The sequence below is a fragment of the Perna viridis genome, chromosome 10, assembly GCF_037379345.1.
Source record: "Perna viridis isolate PV_CMFRI_1.1 ecotype Kerala chromosome 10, ASM3737934v1, whole genome shotgun sequence".
Taxonomy (NCBI): domain Eukaryota; kingdom Metazoa; phylum Mollusca; class Bivalvia; order Mytilida; family Mytilidae; genus Perna; species Perna viridis.
The window spans coordinates 18,947,575-18,968,975 of NC_142454.1; the positions used below are offsets into that span (position 1 = coordinate 18,947,575).

The window sequence follows — 21,401 nt, forward strand, 5'->3', positions numbered from 1 at the left end:
AATATACTTCAACCCCACTGCATATTTTTGCGAATGTCCCGAGTCAGGAATTTCTGGCCTCTGCATGTCTTGATTCATTTTCATCTTTTGTTTATTGTTATGGTACTTGTGTATATAGGGACAACTCTTTCGCTGTATCTGTGTAAGATAATTATGTTTTGGGGCTAGCTGCATCCTGTCCAATGGTATGAGTGTTTTCCCGTTGTTCATTGAACACCAATGGGCGGCCTTCGGTTGACATTTTTATCCCGGTGGGGTTATTGTCTCTGACATATACACCATACCTGTTCTCGTTAAAATAAAGGGAATGAGTTGCGTAAATGTACACTGTCTTTATACGGAAATCGGTATGACAATTTGCATATGGTCTGGGGATATACTTTTGATAAATTGTTTGTTATTATAAAAAAATAATTTATACTCACAGTATTTTCAATATGCGTAACTTGAATCAAATGAGATGAGACGCCCTACTTGTCTTGCCAGTTATGTTTTTGCAAAAATACAAAAATAAATGTAGAGCTGCTTATTTTAGTAATTTGGTTTAAAACTGTTTATGTATCATCTCATTGCTATTTGTTATAAACATTACATGTGTCTATGTACATTTATATCAGTCATTACTTTTTGAAGAAAATCAAATTTAAATAAAATAACAGACTTGTCCGTCTTTTGGATATTTAATAATTCATACACAGTTTCATTCCAACTACCTCGCTCTAAGTACTTATCTTATGTATTTGTCAAAACTATTGACATGACAAAATATACCAGAAATCAAGTAATTCGTGTGAATTTATTATACCCTCACATTGCAAGTTATATAGTGATGGGATGTCCGTCCTCCCGCTCGTACTTCCTTCCGTTAAGGAAGGGGCTCATTTTTTTTTCGTTACTCCTCCTATACCACGAAATGAAATTGAAAGAAACTTTCACAGAATCCTTATTAATTACATGTTCCCATTGTGCACCTTCTATTTTAGAAGTTGATCCGAATCAATTTTAGTTTTTACATAGCAAAATATGGGCGTAGTCATTTGTGTATTCGGGGACAAACAGATTTATTAAAATATAAATTTAGGGCGATTAGATTTTGTCGTCTAGTTTCAGTCCTACCCCTGCTTAACACTAGACAGTTTCATTTTTATACTTAATGCTTCATTGACATTGTGTGTACTTTATTTCACTATTAAAACGACAGGTATTAACAGAAAAAAACGAGGGATAATCCGTAGGTCAACTAATGTCAGACAAAGAGTAACTGATAAGTTCACACAGTCAGACGAACCCTAATCAATCTGGAGTGAAACAAATTTATCCATTAGCATAAAAGTTACGCTTCATGCAATCTAGCATTCTATTTGATTAAGGATGTGAAAGAGAAACATATTTAGCGTGTATATTGAAATGGGAGCTGTATTTCGTTCAATGGGGTAGCTATGATGACCGTTAAAACTAGTTAACACAATTTGAACTTACATCCTAATATATTGAAATGACTTATATATTCCACGGGACCACTTCAACTGATTAAAGAAAAACTCAACTGTTCAGATTTTAAAAAGAATACATTTATTCGATTTCAGGACACATTTAAAAACGCTACAAACTAGCAAACAGACGAACAAACACAAATAAACAAAAAAAAAAACAATAAAATAATTGAAAAGCATAAACAAAAACACGAAAAATTATAAAAAAATATAGTAATAAAAAGAGAAATCCGAACGAAATATTGCAAATCAAAATATCTGAGATCTTGATTGAAAATTGAAGGCAGGGATTTTTATAAGGAATCGAATATATATTATTTTTTTAAGTGCAACTATATCAAAATAAAACAAATATTTTTTAAATGAATTACTTGCACGTCTTGGAATATAGTTTTAAATTTATACCAATCAGTAACCTCAACAAGTATATACCAATCAGTAACCTCAACAAGTATATACCAAGTATATACCAATCAAGTAACCTCAACAAGTATATACCAATCAGTAACCTCAACAAGTATATACCAATCAGGAACCTCAATAGTTTTCCTTTCCTCGTGTGTCTACCACACACTTGACTTATATGAGCAACTCGACGGGTGTTTCTAGAAAAACAGAGGTCGCTTCCCCGACCGGTGCACCTGGTCCATGCTCCCAGTTTTTAGTGGAGTCCGAGTTGCTCATTTGCTTTTGTTACTTTGTACATATGACTTTAGTTACTTTATGTTCTTTGTTGTGTATGTCCGTTTTCCATGTCTGGCTTTTGTTCATGGATTACATTCTTTTGATTACCGATATTAACTTGGATCCCTTGATTACTGAACGAAATGGATGAACAAGACTATAATTGAACATTCAATAAGATGGAATTTCTTTGAATCAGCTAGAATGTAATTTTTATAGGTTTAAAAAATCAATATAAGAACGAAATTTTCTACACAAAATCTCAAAGAAAGCTAATGCATTTGTGAATTGTAGCAATATCATGTTTCTATATCAGAGCTACTTTAAGATATTAACTATGAAGCATGGAGAAACATGTATTGCAACCTTTGTCACAAGCAGTTACCTTTATTCTATACAAACATACACTGTAATACGCATATATGATACGAGTAAGAAATTTTACGATAAAAAGACTAAACCAAGATGATCTCTTACTTCTCTTTCTCTTATACATAATACATGGAAGTATCAAATATATCAAGATACACAGGAAGACAAGACACATTTGCCGTTAATTGTGGTGAAACCTGGCTTCTTGCGTTTTTTTTTTTTCATCAAACCATATTCAAGGCTATACCATAACTTACTGCATGTACAACATTTTTCAGTTTCAGATTTTCTCCATATGTAGTAAAGTATTGGATAAAGCTTTCTCTAATTTTGCTTCAATTTTCATACCGCTTGACCGGTTTGGAAAAAATGTTCTCATTACTAGTGTCTTTTTTGTTCTCAGAGTTCTATTGGCTTAGAATCGGTTGTCTTGCATTCTATCATGATTCGCCTAGATTGCCATTGTAGTTATATTTCAGTTAAACGAGATAATTTTGATGTTATATTACCTTAAATAAGAATTATGAAGTGACTCAGGACGATTTCTTTTGCTTTGATATGTTTGCGTTTGTGTGACGTCAACATGTTTCCTACGAATCGGAATCATAACGTTTCGCGCGCTTTTTTTGGTATTTTTGACGTTTTAAGGGCATTAAAGAAACAAAATCTACACTCAAAGCCTATTGATTATAAATTTCGCACATCTCATTAAATAAATTTTATAGTTTGAATAGCTTGGCAAGTCTCGCAATCAATACTATGAAAATTATTTCACTCGGTGTGAGAAATTCCATAATCAACTCGTTATCGTAGATTCTATATACTTTATCATTCACTTTCTTAATAATAGTTCTAATATAGTTACATTGTTTATCTTATGTTTACTACATGACTTGATCGGGCAGTGTTGTTATGTTTAAATGTATAGAGTTTAAAAATATATATGTTTTAGCTTTCAGCAATCGAATTATTCGATCATGTATACAGAACTTGACACAGATATTTTTTTTTGATGCCTAGACAATAATAGTGCACCGACTTGACATAATACTGAAAAACATATGAGGCTTAGAACTACGGGAAAATGTGCGATTGTGCCGAGAATTCTCATCGGTTTGAGCCAAATTCATATATCAAAGTTTTTGTCAAGTCAATGCACTGTTACTATCTTTATACTGCATCAAAATTCTAAAAGAAAATGCTGTTTTATCAAGAAGAAAAGTTTTTTTTATTTTAAGTGAACAACATCTTTTCAACTTCAAAACAATGGAACGCTCATGGAGTCACAAAACAAAAGATATATTCAGTCAGTGACCATATATCATTTGCAGTAAATATACAGTCAATGCATTTTGACTACTCAAATAGAACGGATGTAGTATACTTTCGCATATGAAATTATCTGTACTAAATAATGAATAATACATGCATTTAAGAACACAAGATGATTAATGTTCCACTAACAAAATTGTAAAATTCAGTCTTAAAAGATAAAGCCTTTGTTTTTTCCAAACAAAAATTTGAAAGAGTAATCAAGGGAATCAAGATTCTAGCAGTAATCACAAAATGTAATCAAAAGACAAGGCATCGAAAACAGACAAGCACAACAAAGAACATAGAATAACGAAAATAGTACAAAAGTAACAAAAGTAAATGAGTTACTCGGACTCTACTAAAAACTTGGAGCATGGACTAAATGCACCGGTAGGGTAAGTGTTTTTTGCTTTTCTAGAACCACTCACCAAGTTGCTCATTAAAATTCAAGTCCAGGTTAGACGAAAGATGTACGGAAAACTGACACGTTGAATTAATCAGTAACGTAACGATGCAAGAGTTCATGATGACGAACATAAAACATCTGTAGTGATTACTTCAATTTTGTAGCAACAACATAACCCTGTCAAAAAGTCTAATTGTAAGAAGTCTATCGCGCAACTTCTGGCATAACGTATGAGTTGTGATATGAACACTCCATACGCAGGTGCTGAAGGGATGTTGCCACAGATGAAAAACAAGTTGATGACAATTCTGAATGAAAAATCATCAAGTTTGTCGTAAAGTTTGGTCAATAGTTTTCCTTTACCATCGATTTCTTAGTGTAGGTCAAGATACCAGACTGACTTCACACTGTCTGTAGTATCCTTTATCTATTTAGTTCTTTGTGGTAGATGCGATGCATCAAATCACCGAAACAAGGATTGTTGAACGATAATACTTTATCTATATTGCGGAAACTGAGATTAAAGGATCTACCTAAACGATGTTCCTTCTTTTGGATCTTTTGGATCAGATCAACTAATAAGAGTGAATGAATAGGCCAGAAGGAGCACAATTTGTTCGATATTTGTTCCCATTGGTATATCGACCGTTTGTTGAAAAACAGGAAAATGATGTTTTTTTTTCTTTTTTTCTTTTTCTTTTTTTTTTTTTTTTTTTTTTTTTGGGGGGGGGGGGCGGGAATTACAATGATTACAAATTTACTAAAGACAAAACCTTTCATATATAATTTCCACCAAAACATCTATTGTCAACCAAAACGATAACCTTATGTCATACAGCAAAAGAAAAAAATATGAGAAAGTAGAACAAGCAACGTAATCTTACTCATTTCTGATTTTTTTCTGCTACCATAAAAGTTGACCTGAAGTAGTTACTTATTTCTATATTTCACTTAAAGTTATCCTTATGTCATCAATTTCTTCTTTGCATCTGTTATGTTCGGCAAATACAAAAATAAAAATGTCTAATGCAATATTGAAATTAATTTTTGCATCATCCAAACAATTCATTTTCATTAGGCAATTAGCGAGGCCCTTATAGGCATACCCAATCTCTCTGTGTTTTGGATGACTCATAACACCTTTATATGTCATTACTTTCAAACATTTTTCAAAATAAGGCAGTGCTGTTTGATATTTTCCAAGTTTGTAATTTACCTCAGCAATGGACATCAAGGTCTCGGCTATATCTCTATCACGTGGAGCAACTCTTTCTTGAATTTTAAACGCATCTACAAAATAGGGCAATGACTCTTCTAATTGCCCATACATGTTTAAGCATTCCCCAGCATGAAACATAGCACTCGCTGTGCGCTTATGGTCGCCTAATGTTTTCTCATATACATCGAAAGATTTCAGGAATTCCTTAGTACCATCAAGAAAGTTTTCTCTTCCAAGTTTGTAATGCATGTACCCAATGTTGAAATGCATGGCCCCAATTAATGCATGGTTCTTGTACAAGGTTGTTAATATATCTAAAGCTTTCTTGTACGATTTAATTGCATCGTTATAAAGCCTTTTATTCTTTAGAATTAGACCAAGCAGTGATAAAACTATAGCTTTGTCATGCTGAAGCCCAAGATCATCAAGCAGACCAATCGCCGACTCTACGAGAGATTTACCTTTCTCAAAGTTGTCAACTTTTTCAGCATCTTTTGTCCATCCAGCTCTTGATGGATACAAGGCAAGAACACGACCCTGTATGCAGAGTGCGTAAGCAGTTTCTCTTGTAGATTGTTTATTTAAAGTCAAAGTTGTATTTACAATCATGTCAACTTCGGCATCAACTAATTTCTGGATCTTATTGTATTTGTCTTTATGATGATAAAAGAAAACATCACCTCTGTCACCTTGGAGAAAAAGCAGTGCCAAATATCTAGGAACATCTTTACGTTGTTTGGCATCCTCAGCAGCATAGTCAAAAAACGACGAGACAAGTTTATCATCGAATCCAAACATAAATAAATCAGCTGCAGATAAAAGCATATCATAAAAACTTTCGAACAGAGACGATATTGTTAGGGCATTCAAAAGGGTTTTCCTAAAATTACTATCGTCTTCAGAAAATGCAACAAGGGCAGTTCCGGGAGTTGTAGAAAAAAATCGATCTGTTATTAACTTAATTTCATGAATGAAGAAGCTATAAAAACGTTCTTCGGTGTTCTTTACCATTGTAAGTACTTCATCATTACTTCCCAATTTGGATAAAGCATATTCTTGAAGTAGAGGATGCATTGAATACCTTTCTTTTTCTGCATCTACACTCATGTAAATGTCATTGAGAATATTAAAATCTAAAAGACAAGGAATTTTTGCCACAGATCCAGGAATTACAATGCCGGCAGCCTTATCTGAGAAGGAAACTTGAAATACTGACAATGCAATAAATGTTTTTTGTAAATCTATGTCAATTCTGGAGAAAAGTATGTCCAGACAATGCATCATACTTCTTTCGTCAATTTCGTTGTCGTCATTTAGAGTCACCAAGACACTGTCCTTTCGTAGTTCCTCTAAAAAATCATCAATAATTTCCCTTTGTCTGATACTGCTTTTTGCATGTCTGATATCATGTTTCAATTGTTTACCAGCAATACTCAACAATAAAGGAACACCACAACATCTTCTTGCAATTTCATATGCAGAGTCCATGAATGATTCTTCCGATAAAATAGGGCACATGTACGGGGACGATAATACCTTATAAGAAGTGTCCTGGTCAAGGACGTCAAGTCGTTTTACAGTGACGTCATAATCTCCCAAGCTATCAATTTGTTTTCTTGATGTCAAAAGGATATGAACGTTTGTGTTATACGCGACGATACGTAATAAGAGTTTTTTTGTTTCCCTTATCAAATCTTTAGTAAGAATGTCCTCAGCATTATCTATAATAAGCAATGTTTTTTCTTGGAGTCGATGTCGAAAGAGATCATCAAAGGCATCGTCGTTGAAATCACGGTATTCCCCACAGAAAGCCTTGAAAATTTTCTCTGTTACCCTGGAAATATCTATCATACCTCGAACCTCAACAAGACTTACCGTAAAGTTATAATTATCACGGAGATCTTTTGCGACAACTACTGATGTAGCAGTTTTTCCAATACCTGGTTGACCAGTAAACATAGTTATAACTGCACCATTCCAAATACTGTTAACGGTCTCTCTGATAACAGAAGACCTTCCCTGAAAAAAGGCTGGTTCAAGACGATTACCAAAGTCCGGGACAATGTTCCAGGGTAAAAGATTTTTTTCCATCACGTGCAGTCGAAGCCATAGATAAGCTATACACAGACCTAGAATGAATAACCCGGACACCTGTAGAATGAAGTAATTGTTTTGTGAATGAGCAAAGTCAAGAAACTGCTTCATGAGATTCAAATCGTGTTTTGATGGTGGTTGGAGGGTTTCGCGGAGAGACGAAACATCTTCTTGGATATCATAAAGCTTTATAAGACCCGTAAAAACACAGATACAACTGACAATTACTACTGTCACAAACATTATGTTTTGCCAAAGTTGCTTTCGTTTTTCGTTTTTTAAAGCTTGCCTTACAATATTGAATTCATCAACTGTAGGTTGGGTGGTTTGGTTTTTAATTGCGATCATTTGATTTAAGTAAGTCTGATATATTCCATTTTGTGCAACAAGATTTCGCATCATATTTTCTATGCCCGTGTACACGTTGTTAAATTCTGTGGTATTCATTGCCCATCGTTCAGAATGCATTACTTTATTTCGAATTGTTTTTAGTTGAAATATGTACGCTCCAAGGGTTGGCTTCGTGTTTTGGAGGTCTAGAGGTTTGGATTCAAGTAAAGCATAGGTCAATACGGATATATCCCAAGTCTCCCTTTTCCCACCAGACCTTTTCATATTTTTAGTCTTAAAGTTCGATGACGACTTTCCTTCCTTTGCTATGAAAATGTTTTGGCTTGCTACATCATCTAACCAGGGAGTTGCAGGGTATTTGCTGTCCCATTCAGTTTTAAAGACAGTACGTAGTGCATCAGTGACGATGTTTACAACGATATAAGCAAGTTTGAAAAAATTCTGCTCCTCTTCTTTTGACATTTCTACAAAAATATATAAACCATTAGGTTCATATAGAGAGTCAAGCTCCGTTAGCAGCGGGATACAGACTTGTTATCAAAGACAGTTTTTAAATAAAACATCGTTTGACGATCGGATGAAGTCGCGTAAAACCATTCATTTTTTCTATAAGGACTAATTGCAGCATCTAAATCATCCGAATATATGACCACTTCTGGGCATGGCCAATGGTAATATAAATTAAGCTACGGAATACTACAAAATAATAAAAAAAATGTACAAAAATGCCTCAGAAGGTATGGATCTCTCTTGCAATGTTTAGTTACGGTTTTAGAGCCACATGCATATTAACCTTGGAGATAACAACCTTAACAACATTTATAATGACAAAAAAATGTAAGGTTGTTTTATCTTTTTCTGTTTTTAATTGTGCCTCAGCAAAGCTGCCTTTATTTGATATAAGCCTAGAAAAAACATAGACAAGATGAACTTGATTATTTTCCATCAAGTCATTTTTATTATGTAAAACATTATTATCTCTGAAAACTGCATTACTTCCTTTTGTGAAAGACTAATCAAGAACAAAGATTCTAGCGGAAATCAAAATACAATGCAATGTAATTCAGAAACAAAGACTAGATATGGAAGACACACACAACAAAGTAAATAAAAAAACTAAAATGACACATAGAAAGTAAAGTAAATGAGCAATATGGAGTCCACTAAACACGTGGAACATAAACTACGTTTTTTTTACACAACGCAAAATAGGGCATGGGGCAATGGGCTATAGGAGATAGGCCATGATTATTTGACAATATGGCATTGGTAGAAAGAGTAGCCATTGGCAGCTGGAACTTCTTTTTGTACATGTTAATGTTTATAAAAAAGTTTTACATTTAAAGGTGTCATAGTGTATGTTTCATTGGCACGTAAAAAAGCATTAACTGGTGTATGTTATGTTTCTGACATGTGCTTCGGTCAACGCTTTTCACGCTGATGAATCATAAATGAAACATTCAATTCAATACAAAAGTTTTCATTTCATTTGGATGCGTTGTTTACTTTTTTAACAACGTATATAACGTCATTTCATGTTTTGAAATTCATTACAAGCCTGTTCAACATTTTAAAATAAATACAAGTTAAAAAAAGAACACTTACTACAAACCAACTGAAGAAGTTACCAACACACAAATATTGTTCAACACAAGAAATCTTTAAAAGTTATTGAAATTTAAACGTGTACACACGTTTATGCTAGGAGTCAGTGACCACACCGAACAGAAAGAAATTTAAATCCACACATTCAAGAGATATTTGATATTTATATGAAAATTTACCTTAAGCTTGCATTGTACAATGTAATGAGAGTGTCCAACGACGACCAGCTGGTTTTTAAATGTATTTATATTTAGGCCCTAAATCCGATTATAAAATTTATATTGATAACCAGGTATGACATATAAAGGTCATGAAACTAATTCACAACCTTCCAAGCTGATAGTTCATATATTATGCTTGGTATTTTAACAAATAGGTTGTAACTCGCAATAAAAAAGCAAATATCAGAGTTTAAATGAGACTACCTACATTAAATAAATAAGATATGACTTCTTTTTTTTATTTTGTTTAATTTTTAATAATAATTAATAATATAATCATATACATTGAGCCCTAAAACAACCTAAAAAGTTTGCTTAAGTACTGATATATGAAATCGCTGCGTGGAAAAGAAGCATATAGAGAAAACTGTAGCAAAAAAAGTAATTAAAGATGGACGAATGAAATGACAAAAAAAATATGATAATTATACATCTCCCTAATGAAGGGGTATACTTGATTATGCTTATCCTATAAAAGGTAAAGGTCGGGCTATTCGTAAATTGCAAATTTTTACATAAAATTGTATATAGAATGAAACCTGATGCTCACTGCGACAACAAAACTGCAAACTGAAAGTGCGCTAAAGACAACTAACACATTTTGCTTGTTTATATCGGTCATTTTTGTGTCTACACTCGGAACTTTACTTGTGTCAATATTTAGGTGTGGCATTTTACACCACATGAGCCGCATGCTTTACGTCCACCTTTTTAACATGGTAAGCGGTAATCCGTTTATGTCCAATATTTTGTTTGTTTATATCGGGCATTTGCTTGTTTCTACATTCCGAAATTGATTTAAATCTACAAATAGGGCTCTGGAACAGGGTTATGTTGCTACAAGATTACAGTCATCACTACAGAAGTTTTATGGTCGTCATCATGCACTCATGGATCGTTATGGTGTATCCATCAGCACCATGAAAACTAATTTATTCAACGGGTCAAAGTTTTCCTCGTTTGTCTAACCCGGACTTGACTTTTTATAAGCAACTCGGCGGGTGTTTCTAGAAAAGCAGAGGACGCTTACCCTACCGGTGCACCTGGTCCATGCTCTCATTGTTTAGTGGAGTCCGAGTTGCTCATTTGTATGTGTTACTTTGTATGTATGATTTTAGTTACTTTATGTTCTTTGTTGTGTATGTCTGTTTTCCATGTCTGGTCTTTGTCCCTTGATAACATTCTTTTGATTACCGCTATAACCTTGGTTCCCTTGATTACTTTTTTGAACTGGACCATACCTAGAAGTTAGGTCAATAATGAACGTATTCAGAGCTGCTATGACCTCTTTCAATTAATGTTAAAAAGGAAGAGTTAAATATAAAGTGTCATGTAATGCTCATAATTTAAGTGCAAATAAGACTTAACGTTTACGTAGGGTACAATTTTGAATTTTGTAGGGCGGGGGTGATATATTTAAGAAGTAGGAAAATTAGAACATTAGGACAAAAAAAAGGGGTATGTTGAAACGCAACAAATACACCAACGTATAACCCATATACAAAAGAGGAAATTATTTCAGAGGTATCAAAATGTCATTAGCAAGTAAAATTCACCATACTGGCATGATATAAACGGCCCTGAAAACAAAATAATAAAGACCACGAAAACAGAATGATGGAAATTCTTCAATTTCAAACTTAAAAGGACTAATAACGACACAAAGGCACATACATGACAAACATCTCCTAACTGGGGTAGGGTCAAATAATCAATTTAATAGACCTCAAACACCCCCTTAGATGTAAGGTAAAACATGATATGAAACCAGGCCTGTGGTAATGGTTATTTGTAATGGTAAACTTTAATGTAAAACAAGAACTGAATCATGACCTTGTTATGTGTAATGCTAAAATGGTAAAATGTAATGTAACGTGGCCAATTTTAATCTAATTGTAAAGTAATATTTAATGAGCCCAATTTTGTTTTCAATGGTAACGTTATATTATGCACTACTTTAGAAAATTAACCAGTAATGCTCCATAGCTTTCAATTAAATTTATATTACAATTAGTATTTTCATTTCTTTATTGTTTTGTACGAGCTGTAATTGTGGTAATTATTGTAAAATTCATAAATTACATTAGATAATGCAATATCAACAATTAAATATTATATAACACCTTGAAAATGAAACGATGTTAAAATAAAGACAATCATTTGTTGGACAAGCTAGGATCATTCAATGCATCTGTAATTATAGAATTTTGTACTGCAACTTTCATTAACAAAATAATGGTACCAGTAGGACTGGCCTTTACTTTTGTTACTTTGTATGTATAATTGTTCATATTTAGTTGCATTTCTCTTTATCAATTTTAATTAATACTAATTTGTTTATACAAATATATTACACTGTTACAAAATATGTCAACAAAACTACTCAAAACAAAATTCTTTTTCATTTCAAATCAGTTTTGTTTTCCGTGTACCGTGTATCGTAAACCGTGTACCGTAAACCATGTTCCGTGTACCGTGTTCCGTGTGATTTGGAAAGTTGATTGATTCAGGGAGAGTGCATGGTTTTTATTAAGTCATATCTTGTAATTAATAATCAAGAAATATGCCACTTCATAGATGTTTATTCGGAGACAAAATTACCATAGGGAACTTTCATGGACAAGATACATGTAAATGGACCATTTTGGAAGAGTAATCAGGTGAACCAAGGTTATAGTGGTAATCAAAAGAATGTAATCAAGGAACAAAGACCAGATATGGAAAACAGACATACACAACAAAGAACAAAAAGAAACTAAAATCATACATACAAAGTAACAAATGCAAATGAGCAACTCGGACTCCACTAAAAACTGGCAGCATGGACCAGGTTCACCGGTCGGGTAAGCGTCATAGTCTTGACAAGTGCTAGAAATACAATGATACCTGTCTAAACCAAATCTCTTTTTATGTTACATGGAACGATGTGTTTGTTCATATTTGTTTAAACATCTCAAAGATAACGATCTTATTTATAGATAAATATCAGGTGTTCTACCCTCAGCTGTCCATCAATTGATTGAAATGAAAAATAATATTGCTAATTCGCTTCGCTAAAAAAAGGAAATATCAGCTGTTTCGTATTCTGTGACTTTTTGAAGGCTTTCGATAAGGTATGGCATACAGGATTACTTACCAAAATGCATGGCTACGGTATACAAGGAAATATTCTCCAATGGTTCGAAAAATTATTTAGAAAATAGACAATACAAAGTTGTAATTGATAACTCAACTTCTCAAAGAGTAATCAAGGGAACCAAGGTTATAGTGGTAATCAAAAGAATGTAATCCATGGACAAAGACCAGACATGGAAAACAGACATACACAACAAAGAACATAAAGTAACTAAAATCATACATACAAAGTAACAAAAGTAAATGAGCAACTCGGACTCCACTAAAAACTGGGAGTATGGACCAGGTGCACCGGTAGGGTAAGCGTCCACCCGCCGAGTTGCTCATAAAAAGTCAAGCCCGGGGTAGACAAACGAGGGAAGGAAAACTATGACCCGTTGAATAAATCAGTTCTCATGGTACTGATGGATACACCATAGCGATCCACGAGTTCATGATGACGGCCATAAAACTTCTGCATTGATGACTTCAATCTTGTAGCAACATATCCTTGTTCCATAAGCCTATTTGTTAGAGTTCTAGCGCGATATAAAAAGTCTGCGTAGTTGCGGTAAGCTCTGGCATAACGTATGAGTTGTGATATGAACACTCCATACGCAGGAGCCGAAGGGATGTTGCCACAGATGAAAGGAAAGTTGACAATTCTGAATGAAAATTCATCACGTTTATCGTAAAGTTTGGTCAATATTTTTTCCTTTACCATCAATTTCTAAGTGTATGTCAAAATATGATGCTGACTTCACACTGTCTGTAGTATCCTTTATCTCAAGTTCTTTTTGGTAGATGCGATGTATCAAATCCCCGAAATTAGGATTGTTTAAAGATAATACGCCATCTATATAGCGGAAACTGAGATTAAAGGATCTAGCTAAACGATACTTTTTCTTTCGGATCAGATCAGCTATAAAGTCAACCTCATCAGAGTGAAGGAATATGTCAGCAAGTAGAGGAGAACAATTTGTTCCCATTGGAATGCCGACCGTTTGTTGAAAAACGCGTCCACCACACTGGACAAATATGTTGTTGATTTAAAATTCCAGCATTTTGTAAACATCTTCTCCTGTATATTTGGAAGATGATTTGGAATTGTTTCTTACAAAGTATGAGGAATCTCTACCAAGAACTATATCTTTGTATCTAGGTGTACCATCTTTTTTGGAAAAACAACGATGTATAATGTTTCTATGTCAGCATTTTAACTGAGTATGTGGAATAGAAGTATTCAGTGTTGAAAAATCATAGGTTTCAATGCTATTATTTTCTGATAATAGTCTTGAACTGATTGTCTCCAAAAGATCTTTCGAATTTTTCAGGATCCACATTGAATTAATACCATCACGGGAGTAACAAGTGTTGTGGTAAGACTGCAAACTCTCTTTGACAGCTGTGAGTATAGAAGTTAAAAGTTTTTAAAGAGGTTTGGTGGTACGTTTTGCAGATACAGCTATGTAACATATTTTGTATGGATTCTTATGGAGTTTAGGAATCCAATACATGACGGTAAATCACAGTCATCGTCCTTGGTAGAGAGACCAGAATAGGATAGCACAGATTATGGGCTTCACAATTTCTTCTTTGGAGAGTGTGGTAGCAGTATAAGTCTTATAACTGCTATTATTTTCTACGTCTACCTCTGATGATAAACATTTTGGCTTTGTCTGCTGGTACGACAATATATTAGTGATGTATAGAAGACAATGTTTTTGCCACATCAGTGTCCTTGAAAACTGATGTAGCATTGGCACTCATTGACCTACTTAAAACTTTCATTCGTTTCATAACTAATATTACCAAAACGTCATTCAAGGTACATTTTTGTAAAAGTAATACCTACATTACCCACATGCAAAACGGATCGTTTTTTATCCCAATCGAGAAACCTTCGAGCGTGCTGTCTACGTCCACCGTTTCTGGTGACAAATGTAAAGTTCAACTCATTAGCCCCATTGTGCAAATGGTTGAAATGGCTAAGAAGACCTTGGAGGACGAAGGCGTGGATATAAGAGAGAAAAAATGCAAACGAAAAATCAGTCGTAAGGACGGTGGAGCACGGAAAAAAGAAGGTGAAAAAAACAGGGCATAGAAAGGATACCTGTTAACAACACAAAATTTTACCGGAGCGCAACCGAGGGAACTAAAACTGTTTCAATTACAACCGTACCAGTTGGGGGTTGACTCCATCTCGCAAGTAACAGCATATAACCCCATCGAGTTGAGTTGATGGTTAGGAGTATATCGATCTAAAACGCACGAAATTGTACTTGAAGTTGAAGGAGAAACATGCTAACGGTGACAACATTGCCCTTGACGCCTCCATCCCAACGGTAAATGGATTTTTCTATGCAAGTGGACTGCTACCTACAGGGATCGTTAGTAACATTAACCAACACCAACTTTCCACACTAATGTGTGATGAAAACATTACTTTGGTAAATTCTGTTTGATGTCCGACGATGTCGATTCCGATCACGACATATCCATTGAGGACATTGTGATTAAAGTATGTAAAATCAATAATTTTTGCCCACTCGAAATGACTGATGAGCGGGAGTACAAACGCTCTCTGGAAAACATATTCCAAGACGTTAAACCAAAACGCATCGTCATGGGAATGATTTCATCAAATGCCCTAAATGGTGACTACCAATCAGGACCATAGCCAGGTTTTCTGAATGAGGGATGCGAACTAATCACTGATAAGCAATTGTACTTGGTTATCTGGTATGATTTCTCTTTAAGTACAGGCTAAGATGTAAGTCAAAGTTGTTGTTTTTCAAAAGGAGCTGCGATCGCAACCATCGCACCGTCTGGCTACGGCCTTGCCAAATTAACCTCAGGAATTTTAAACATTATGACTTACTGCATATAACTCTGTTTTGCGACGGTGTGCCAGTTGTCGTTATTCCTCTAAAACTAGATTTTGACGAAGACAGAGGACCCTCGAACATTGCAGCTTACATTAAAATGTTTGAATATTGTGGAAAGTGGGGTAACGATTCTGGAAACGACACCACCAGAACGGACTTTAATTAAGGTTACACTTTGTTCTGCTAAGATCTAGAGCCTCGTTTTTCCAGGCCAAAGTCAAACAGGGGAAAACACGTCTTGAGTGTCATCTCTCTCTCTCTCTTTCTCTCTCTCTCTGTTTCAAGTTGAAGCGGATGCATAACTTTTTTTATTGTGTATATTTGTATTTTTAATGGTTTGTATTTTCGTTTTTTTATTTAACAAACAGAAATAAACCGTTATACTTTATTAAATATATATACAAATAAATAAAAAAACATAAAACATAAAACAAAATAAAACAAAAAAAACACACACACACTATCATAACAAACAAGACGACAAATAGTAAAGTCAACAATATACATATAAAAGAGTAACATCTATACGGTATTTGCTTTACATTGTCTTTGTGTCCATATGCCTGTGTTTCTATACCATCGTCACACATCCAACGTCTATCTTCAAAAAGTACCATACTGTTTTTGCTGGTGACTGCGCAAAGATGTGATGGCGATAGCCACAAATGGTGGTCATTTTGGTGCTATACATTCTCTGCTGTAATAAACTCTCCTTGTACATCTGACGAGTGTTATTCCTTTCGCCGTACGTTTCTCCCCATCCTCGAAAGAATAGAAGTACATTTTGGCTCTTAGACCCACAAAAAAATCGGCGATGATTACACCTTGTGTTTCGTCTTTGAATTTTCCCAGTACTGTTTGTATTCTGTTCTGTTAAAAAGGAAGTGTTCTTTTAAGTTGTATACAAATGTATATGGTACAGAAATGAATCGGTGTCGAAGAAGCAGCTCTGAATTCGACTTTTTGTATAATGTTTATATGGTTGTGGTGAAAGTCATACATGAGGAATTTGGATAAATTTATGATCATGACCCCATGAAGATAGGTTGATTCAAAAACACATTGCTGTGAGTGTTTTCCACCGCAACTAAATTGTCGTTAAACATTGTGCAATTTTTGGAAGACGGTCGTGAGACGTATTCCAGAAACTTCCTGTTGCTGTGACATAGTTTCACTGACACGTGCTTGCGTATCTTCATTAGGGTTCGACCAAAACGCTCTTGTTCAACAATTTGTACAGTGACTTTTCAAACTTGTTTCTGACAGTTTCTCTCTTTTCCGTGTTAAATTCAACGCACTTTTATACCATGCTCTTTGTCTAAATATCAACATGCGATGAACTCTTTTCACTTTCATTACCCAGACTAGCGTACAATTGTAAATTTCTGTAGCGTAAAACGAACTTATTTTTATCGTACAGGTTCGGAATCAGTTATTTACAAACCAAGGTATGAGTCTGTATCGATTATCGATTTGTTTACAAATCCTCTTTTCGCAAAACACACACACACAACACACACACACACACACACACACACACACACACAATGTGAAAATCCTCCTTTAATTGTATACATGTACAGACTGAAGTATGATTCCGTATCGATTATTGTTTTCTCCTAAACCTCTTTCCCTTTTAACTTTAGCATACGTAAGCGGTAGATTTTTCAATTGGTTTAATCATATCTTTACATTAAATTCAATTCGCAAACTTTCCTCTCATTTCGTATACCTAAATGTTAGCCTTAAGTCAGATTTGTTACAATCCCCATTAAAATCATCTATCAAATCTAATAGTTTTAGTATTTGAAATTGAAATTTTGAAAGAGTGTGCTCATTGACTATTATAATCCGGAATTAATATGTACCATACTCAGATTTGGTCCGAGGCTTATAAATCATACTTGAAACAATCAAGCGTGGCTTATAAATCTCACTTGAACAATTAAGCGAGGCTTATAAATCTCACATGAAACAATCAAGCGGATATCCGAATGAGACCACAAAATTTGACAAAAATTTCTATCGAAGATTTCTTGCACACTAAACAAAACAACCACAGCAAAATGAATAGAACACACCACATATTAATAGCAACACGCAACACAAGAGTGTATTTTTTTACTTAAGCGTACCAAAGGTACTTGGGATCGGGATTTTGTTTTGTTAAAAAGAAAAAAAAAACGAAATCATGTGTTATAACAGCAAATAGTGCACTTATACTGTCCATATGAAGTTTTCTGATATATGGGGGGAGGGGGGCGTTGCTACTTTAGTATACTCCAGTCGATCCCCATATATCATAAAACTTCATAATGTTAGTAGAAGTGCACTATATGCTGTTATAACATACATAACACATGATTTCGTATTTTGTTTCTTTTTAACCAAAAAAAAAATAATCCCGACTCAAGGTACCTGCGACTAAATCTGCAGTATTTTTTTAACTTCCCTATAATGGAGTATACATTTTCGTTTTTATACATAAATATTGTTCAAAGTTACATTAATCTTGGTTTTATACTTTTATGAGTAACAGCTAAAAACAAAGGGTTGATATTGCAAAGGGTTGATATTATTTTTATAGCAAGCTTAGAACTTATATACAAAATAACATGTGCACTAGATATTCGCTCTATAAAACCTAAAAGAACACCGTTTTGTTTTAATTAATAATAATTGTAATAATAAGGTCTGATAATACCATGATTAAACCATATCATTTTATTAACGGTAATTTTCAGAAGCAACACTATTTCATTTCATCTCAGTGTCGTTTCGTTTAGCCAATAGAGCAAAAGTAAAAAAAAAAAAAAAAAAATGATGCACAGTTAGTTTCAACAGCCATAAAAATCTAAAATTTTTACTGTGCATGCAAGAACGCCAAATAAGATACGATTTACTAACCTCTTTATTTGTGTCTGTATATGTAAGTAGTTGAAGTGAAAATGACATAGGAAGAGGAAATTTTTGAATATATAAGAGCAATGCTAATTTTAGCCTTGTATGAGGATCATACGGGAAATTGAAATTTCCTCATTCACTGATTGTTCTCTTGTGTATTCTAAATATGTCTGTTTTTTTTTTTATTAAATTGGTAAACGTTTACATTGGGCACTCTAAAACATACCATTGGCCCGTTAAAATCAGGCTTTTAGAAGTTTTTAGTCTATTTTGTAACACAAATTTAGATTTTCCATTATTTTTTTATTCATTAGAAAACATATCCAAAAAAACACATGCGTTGGTTTTTTTCTTGGTATACACAGGCATTTGGTTCATTCTGTTTTCAATTCTGTATTGGTCAAAACAGCTTTTTGCTTTATTCAGTAGTCATTTACTGGCAGGTTTGCAGACTTGTTCTGTATAAAAAAAATGCATTTTTTTAAATTCAAGGTTTTCTGATTTGCTTCATCGGATCAAATTGATACAGGGAAGATAACGTAAGCATAGAAGGGTCTGAAAAATTCCAAATGATATTAGAACTGTCAAATTTGCGAATGAAATTTTGGAAATTTCCTCCATGGGACTGAGGTTGTCCTTTTCAATTACATCATGTGCTAATGTTTGCACTTTAGATTTACTTACGAGGAAGTATTGCTAGATTAATGAAAGTTGTATGTTTTATAGCCTTGTTGGTCGAGTAGTCTAGAGCGTTTAGTTTAGTTTTAACATATTTTATTGGAAATGAAGCAGTAGGATTGGACAGAAGTGATATCCCACGTATTAAGTCATCTCCAGATACAATCAACAACTGTTAGCTACAGCATGATTTCATAATATACATAATTGGATATTATAGTATGTGCATGTTAGGCAAAACTATATAAAACAAAGACTAAGATTTAAGTAAAAAGGGAGTATATGAAGAAAGGAAGTGAAGAGGAAGATTGGAATCGAGAACGCTGTAACTACTATTTAAAATACTAGAAATCTGTCAGATCCTTTAATAAAATTAAGGACATTTTTTGATATCTTAATATTTTCGTCTTCAGACAGTTCAGAACTTCCACAAATGAGTAGTATTACATCTATTTCCTGTCCTTCTGGAAGCCAGTTAATTTATTCATCAAAATTCGTCTTTGTTCAAAATAAAATGGACACTCGAGGAGAAAGTGGTGGACATTTTCCACTGCTGATCCACAACGACAAGATGGATCAGAAATGATATTACATTTCAAAAGATCATAATTTAGAAACGACGCGGAACATCGCAGTTGGGTAAGAATTATATTCAGTTTCATTGGGCCATAATAGAAGGTTTTGGGTGGTATGATTTTAGTATTACAATTCATGTTTTTTAATTCCATTTTAAATTTTGATATTGAATCTGCATGTCTTATTGTTAAATAAAGTGTGTTCCATTCACAAATGGTGGAAGAAATGAATGACTCTGAGGTCAATGAAAGACGACAAAACGAAACAATGATACCGTCACCGTTCCGTAAGGGATATTACTAGTCCTTTGGATGGAAGGGGGACGAGTTTGGTACTATATTCAGGGGCATTGTTATGCTGAATATTTTAAAACATTTGCAATCGCCGTTTTCTTCGTTCTTTACGCAAGGTTCCCATCCAACCTCTCTAAACAAAATCTCTTTACTTGTAAATGTCGGTAGACGAGTTACAATTCTAGCCGCTTCAAGTTGTAAACTTCCTAATTTAGTAATATAGCCAGTACCACAATTACCCTAAACTTCACATACATATTCAAATAAGGGTCGTATAAAAGCAAGATGCAGTTTCTCAAGATTATGTCTTGAAATTTTGAATTTGAGTTTTCGAAGAACATTAAGATGTTTTTGACACTGTTGATCATTGTTTCGACATGGCACCGTCATCACTAAAAGTGATACCAAGATGCTTATGAGTTTTGGACAAAGATATGTTTGTACTATTCATTGTAAATTTGAAATGTGGAACTTTGCTTTTTTTTGTTTGTTTTTTTTCTCGATAAAATCATTATTTCTGTCTTCTCGGAATTGACAAAACATCATCCATTCAAAATACCAGTTATTCAATTCCGTCAAGAGGGTTGGACTGGCGGTGTTGCAATTATTGATGTCAGAAAAGAAAAAGGGTTCAAATCCTGCAAATTGCATCGAAAATAAATTTGCAGTCTTGCATCGATTTAAGAATTCAGCGTAGCTGTTAATCAAAGAAATACCAGTTGCTTGTTGGTTTATTACTTTTATTAATATTTTCTCATTGTAGGCTGAGGTGATCAATTTGTCAGAGTATACCCTTACACATTAATTGATAAAAACTTTCTTTAGATGCAACAAGTTAATTCTTTGTCTAAAATGTTAGGCAGAAAACCAACGTTTCAAATTGAGTTTAGACAGAGAGTATAGTTACATGTAAGTACAGCAAGCTGGATAGTGTATAAATAGCTCTAACATTAACCTCGATTATGCCGAGTGAAGGAGGATGTATAAGTTAATGGTTATAGGAAATTGAAGCACGCAATGATATTATTGTTATAATAAAGATATTATTTAACACGCTTATATTTCTAAGTAGAATAATCCCCTGTAATTTTTGTTTCAGGAAATAAAATCAATTTAGATCGACCGTTTAAAATTTTACGCCTCAAATAATCGTCAAATTGCTAAATAAGGGATTAACCAAAGGAAAGAA

General features: G+C 33.9%; 1 protein-coding gene across 3 annotated transcripts; it reads right to left on the reverse strand.

The window, feature by feature from the left end:
- Window positions 1–1,549: 1,549 nt before the first annotated feature.
- Window positions 1,550–18,719, reverse strand: LOC148604835 (uncharacterized). 3 transcript variants are annotated; one of them, XM_088550569.1, is made up of 2 exons: window positions 18,669–18,695; window positions 1,550–8,397 (listed from the first exon to the last, which is right to left on the reverse strand). In XM_088550569.1, exon 2 carries the CDS (start codon window positions 8,393–8,395, stop codon window positions 5,210–5,212), a length of 3,186 nt encoding a protein of 1,061 aa, XP_088406695.1. In that variant the 5' UTR covers window positions 8,396–8,397; window positions 18,669–18,695; the 3' UTR covers window positions 1,550–5,209. The 3 variants fall into 3 exon arrangements, 2 of the variants coding, with proteins under 2 accessions (XP_088406695.1, XP_088406694.1); XM_088550568.1 differs by lacking the exon at window positions 18,669–18,695 and adding an exon at window positions 9,539–9,652; XR_015916170.1 differs by lacking the exon at window positions 1,550–8,397 and adding an exon at window positions 16,133–16,631 and having other exon boundaries at window positions 18,669–18,719.
- Window positions 18,720–21,401: the final 2,682 nt, after the last annotated feature.

Bases quoted from the DNA above. Each gene is read 5' to 3' on its own strand.
- LOC148604835 (XM_088550569.1), bottom strand. From the start codon at position 8,395: ATGTCAAAAGAAGAGGAGCAGAATTTTTTCAAACTTGCTTATATCGTT.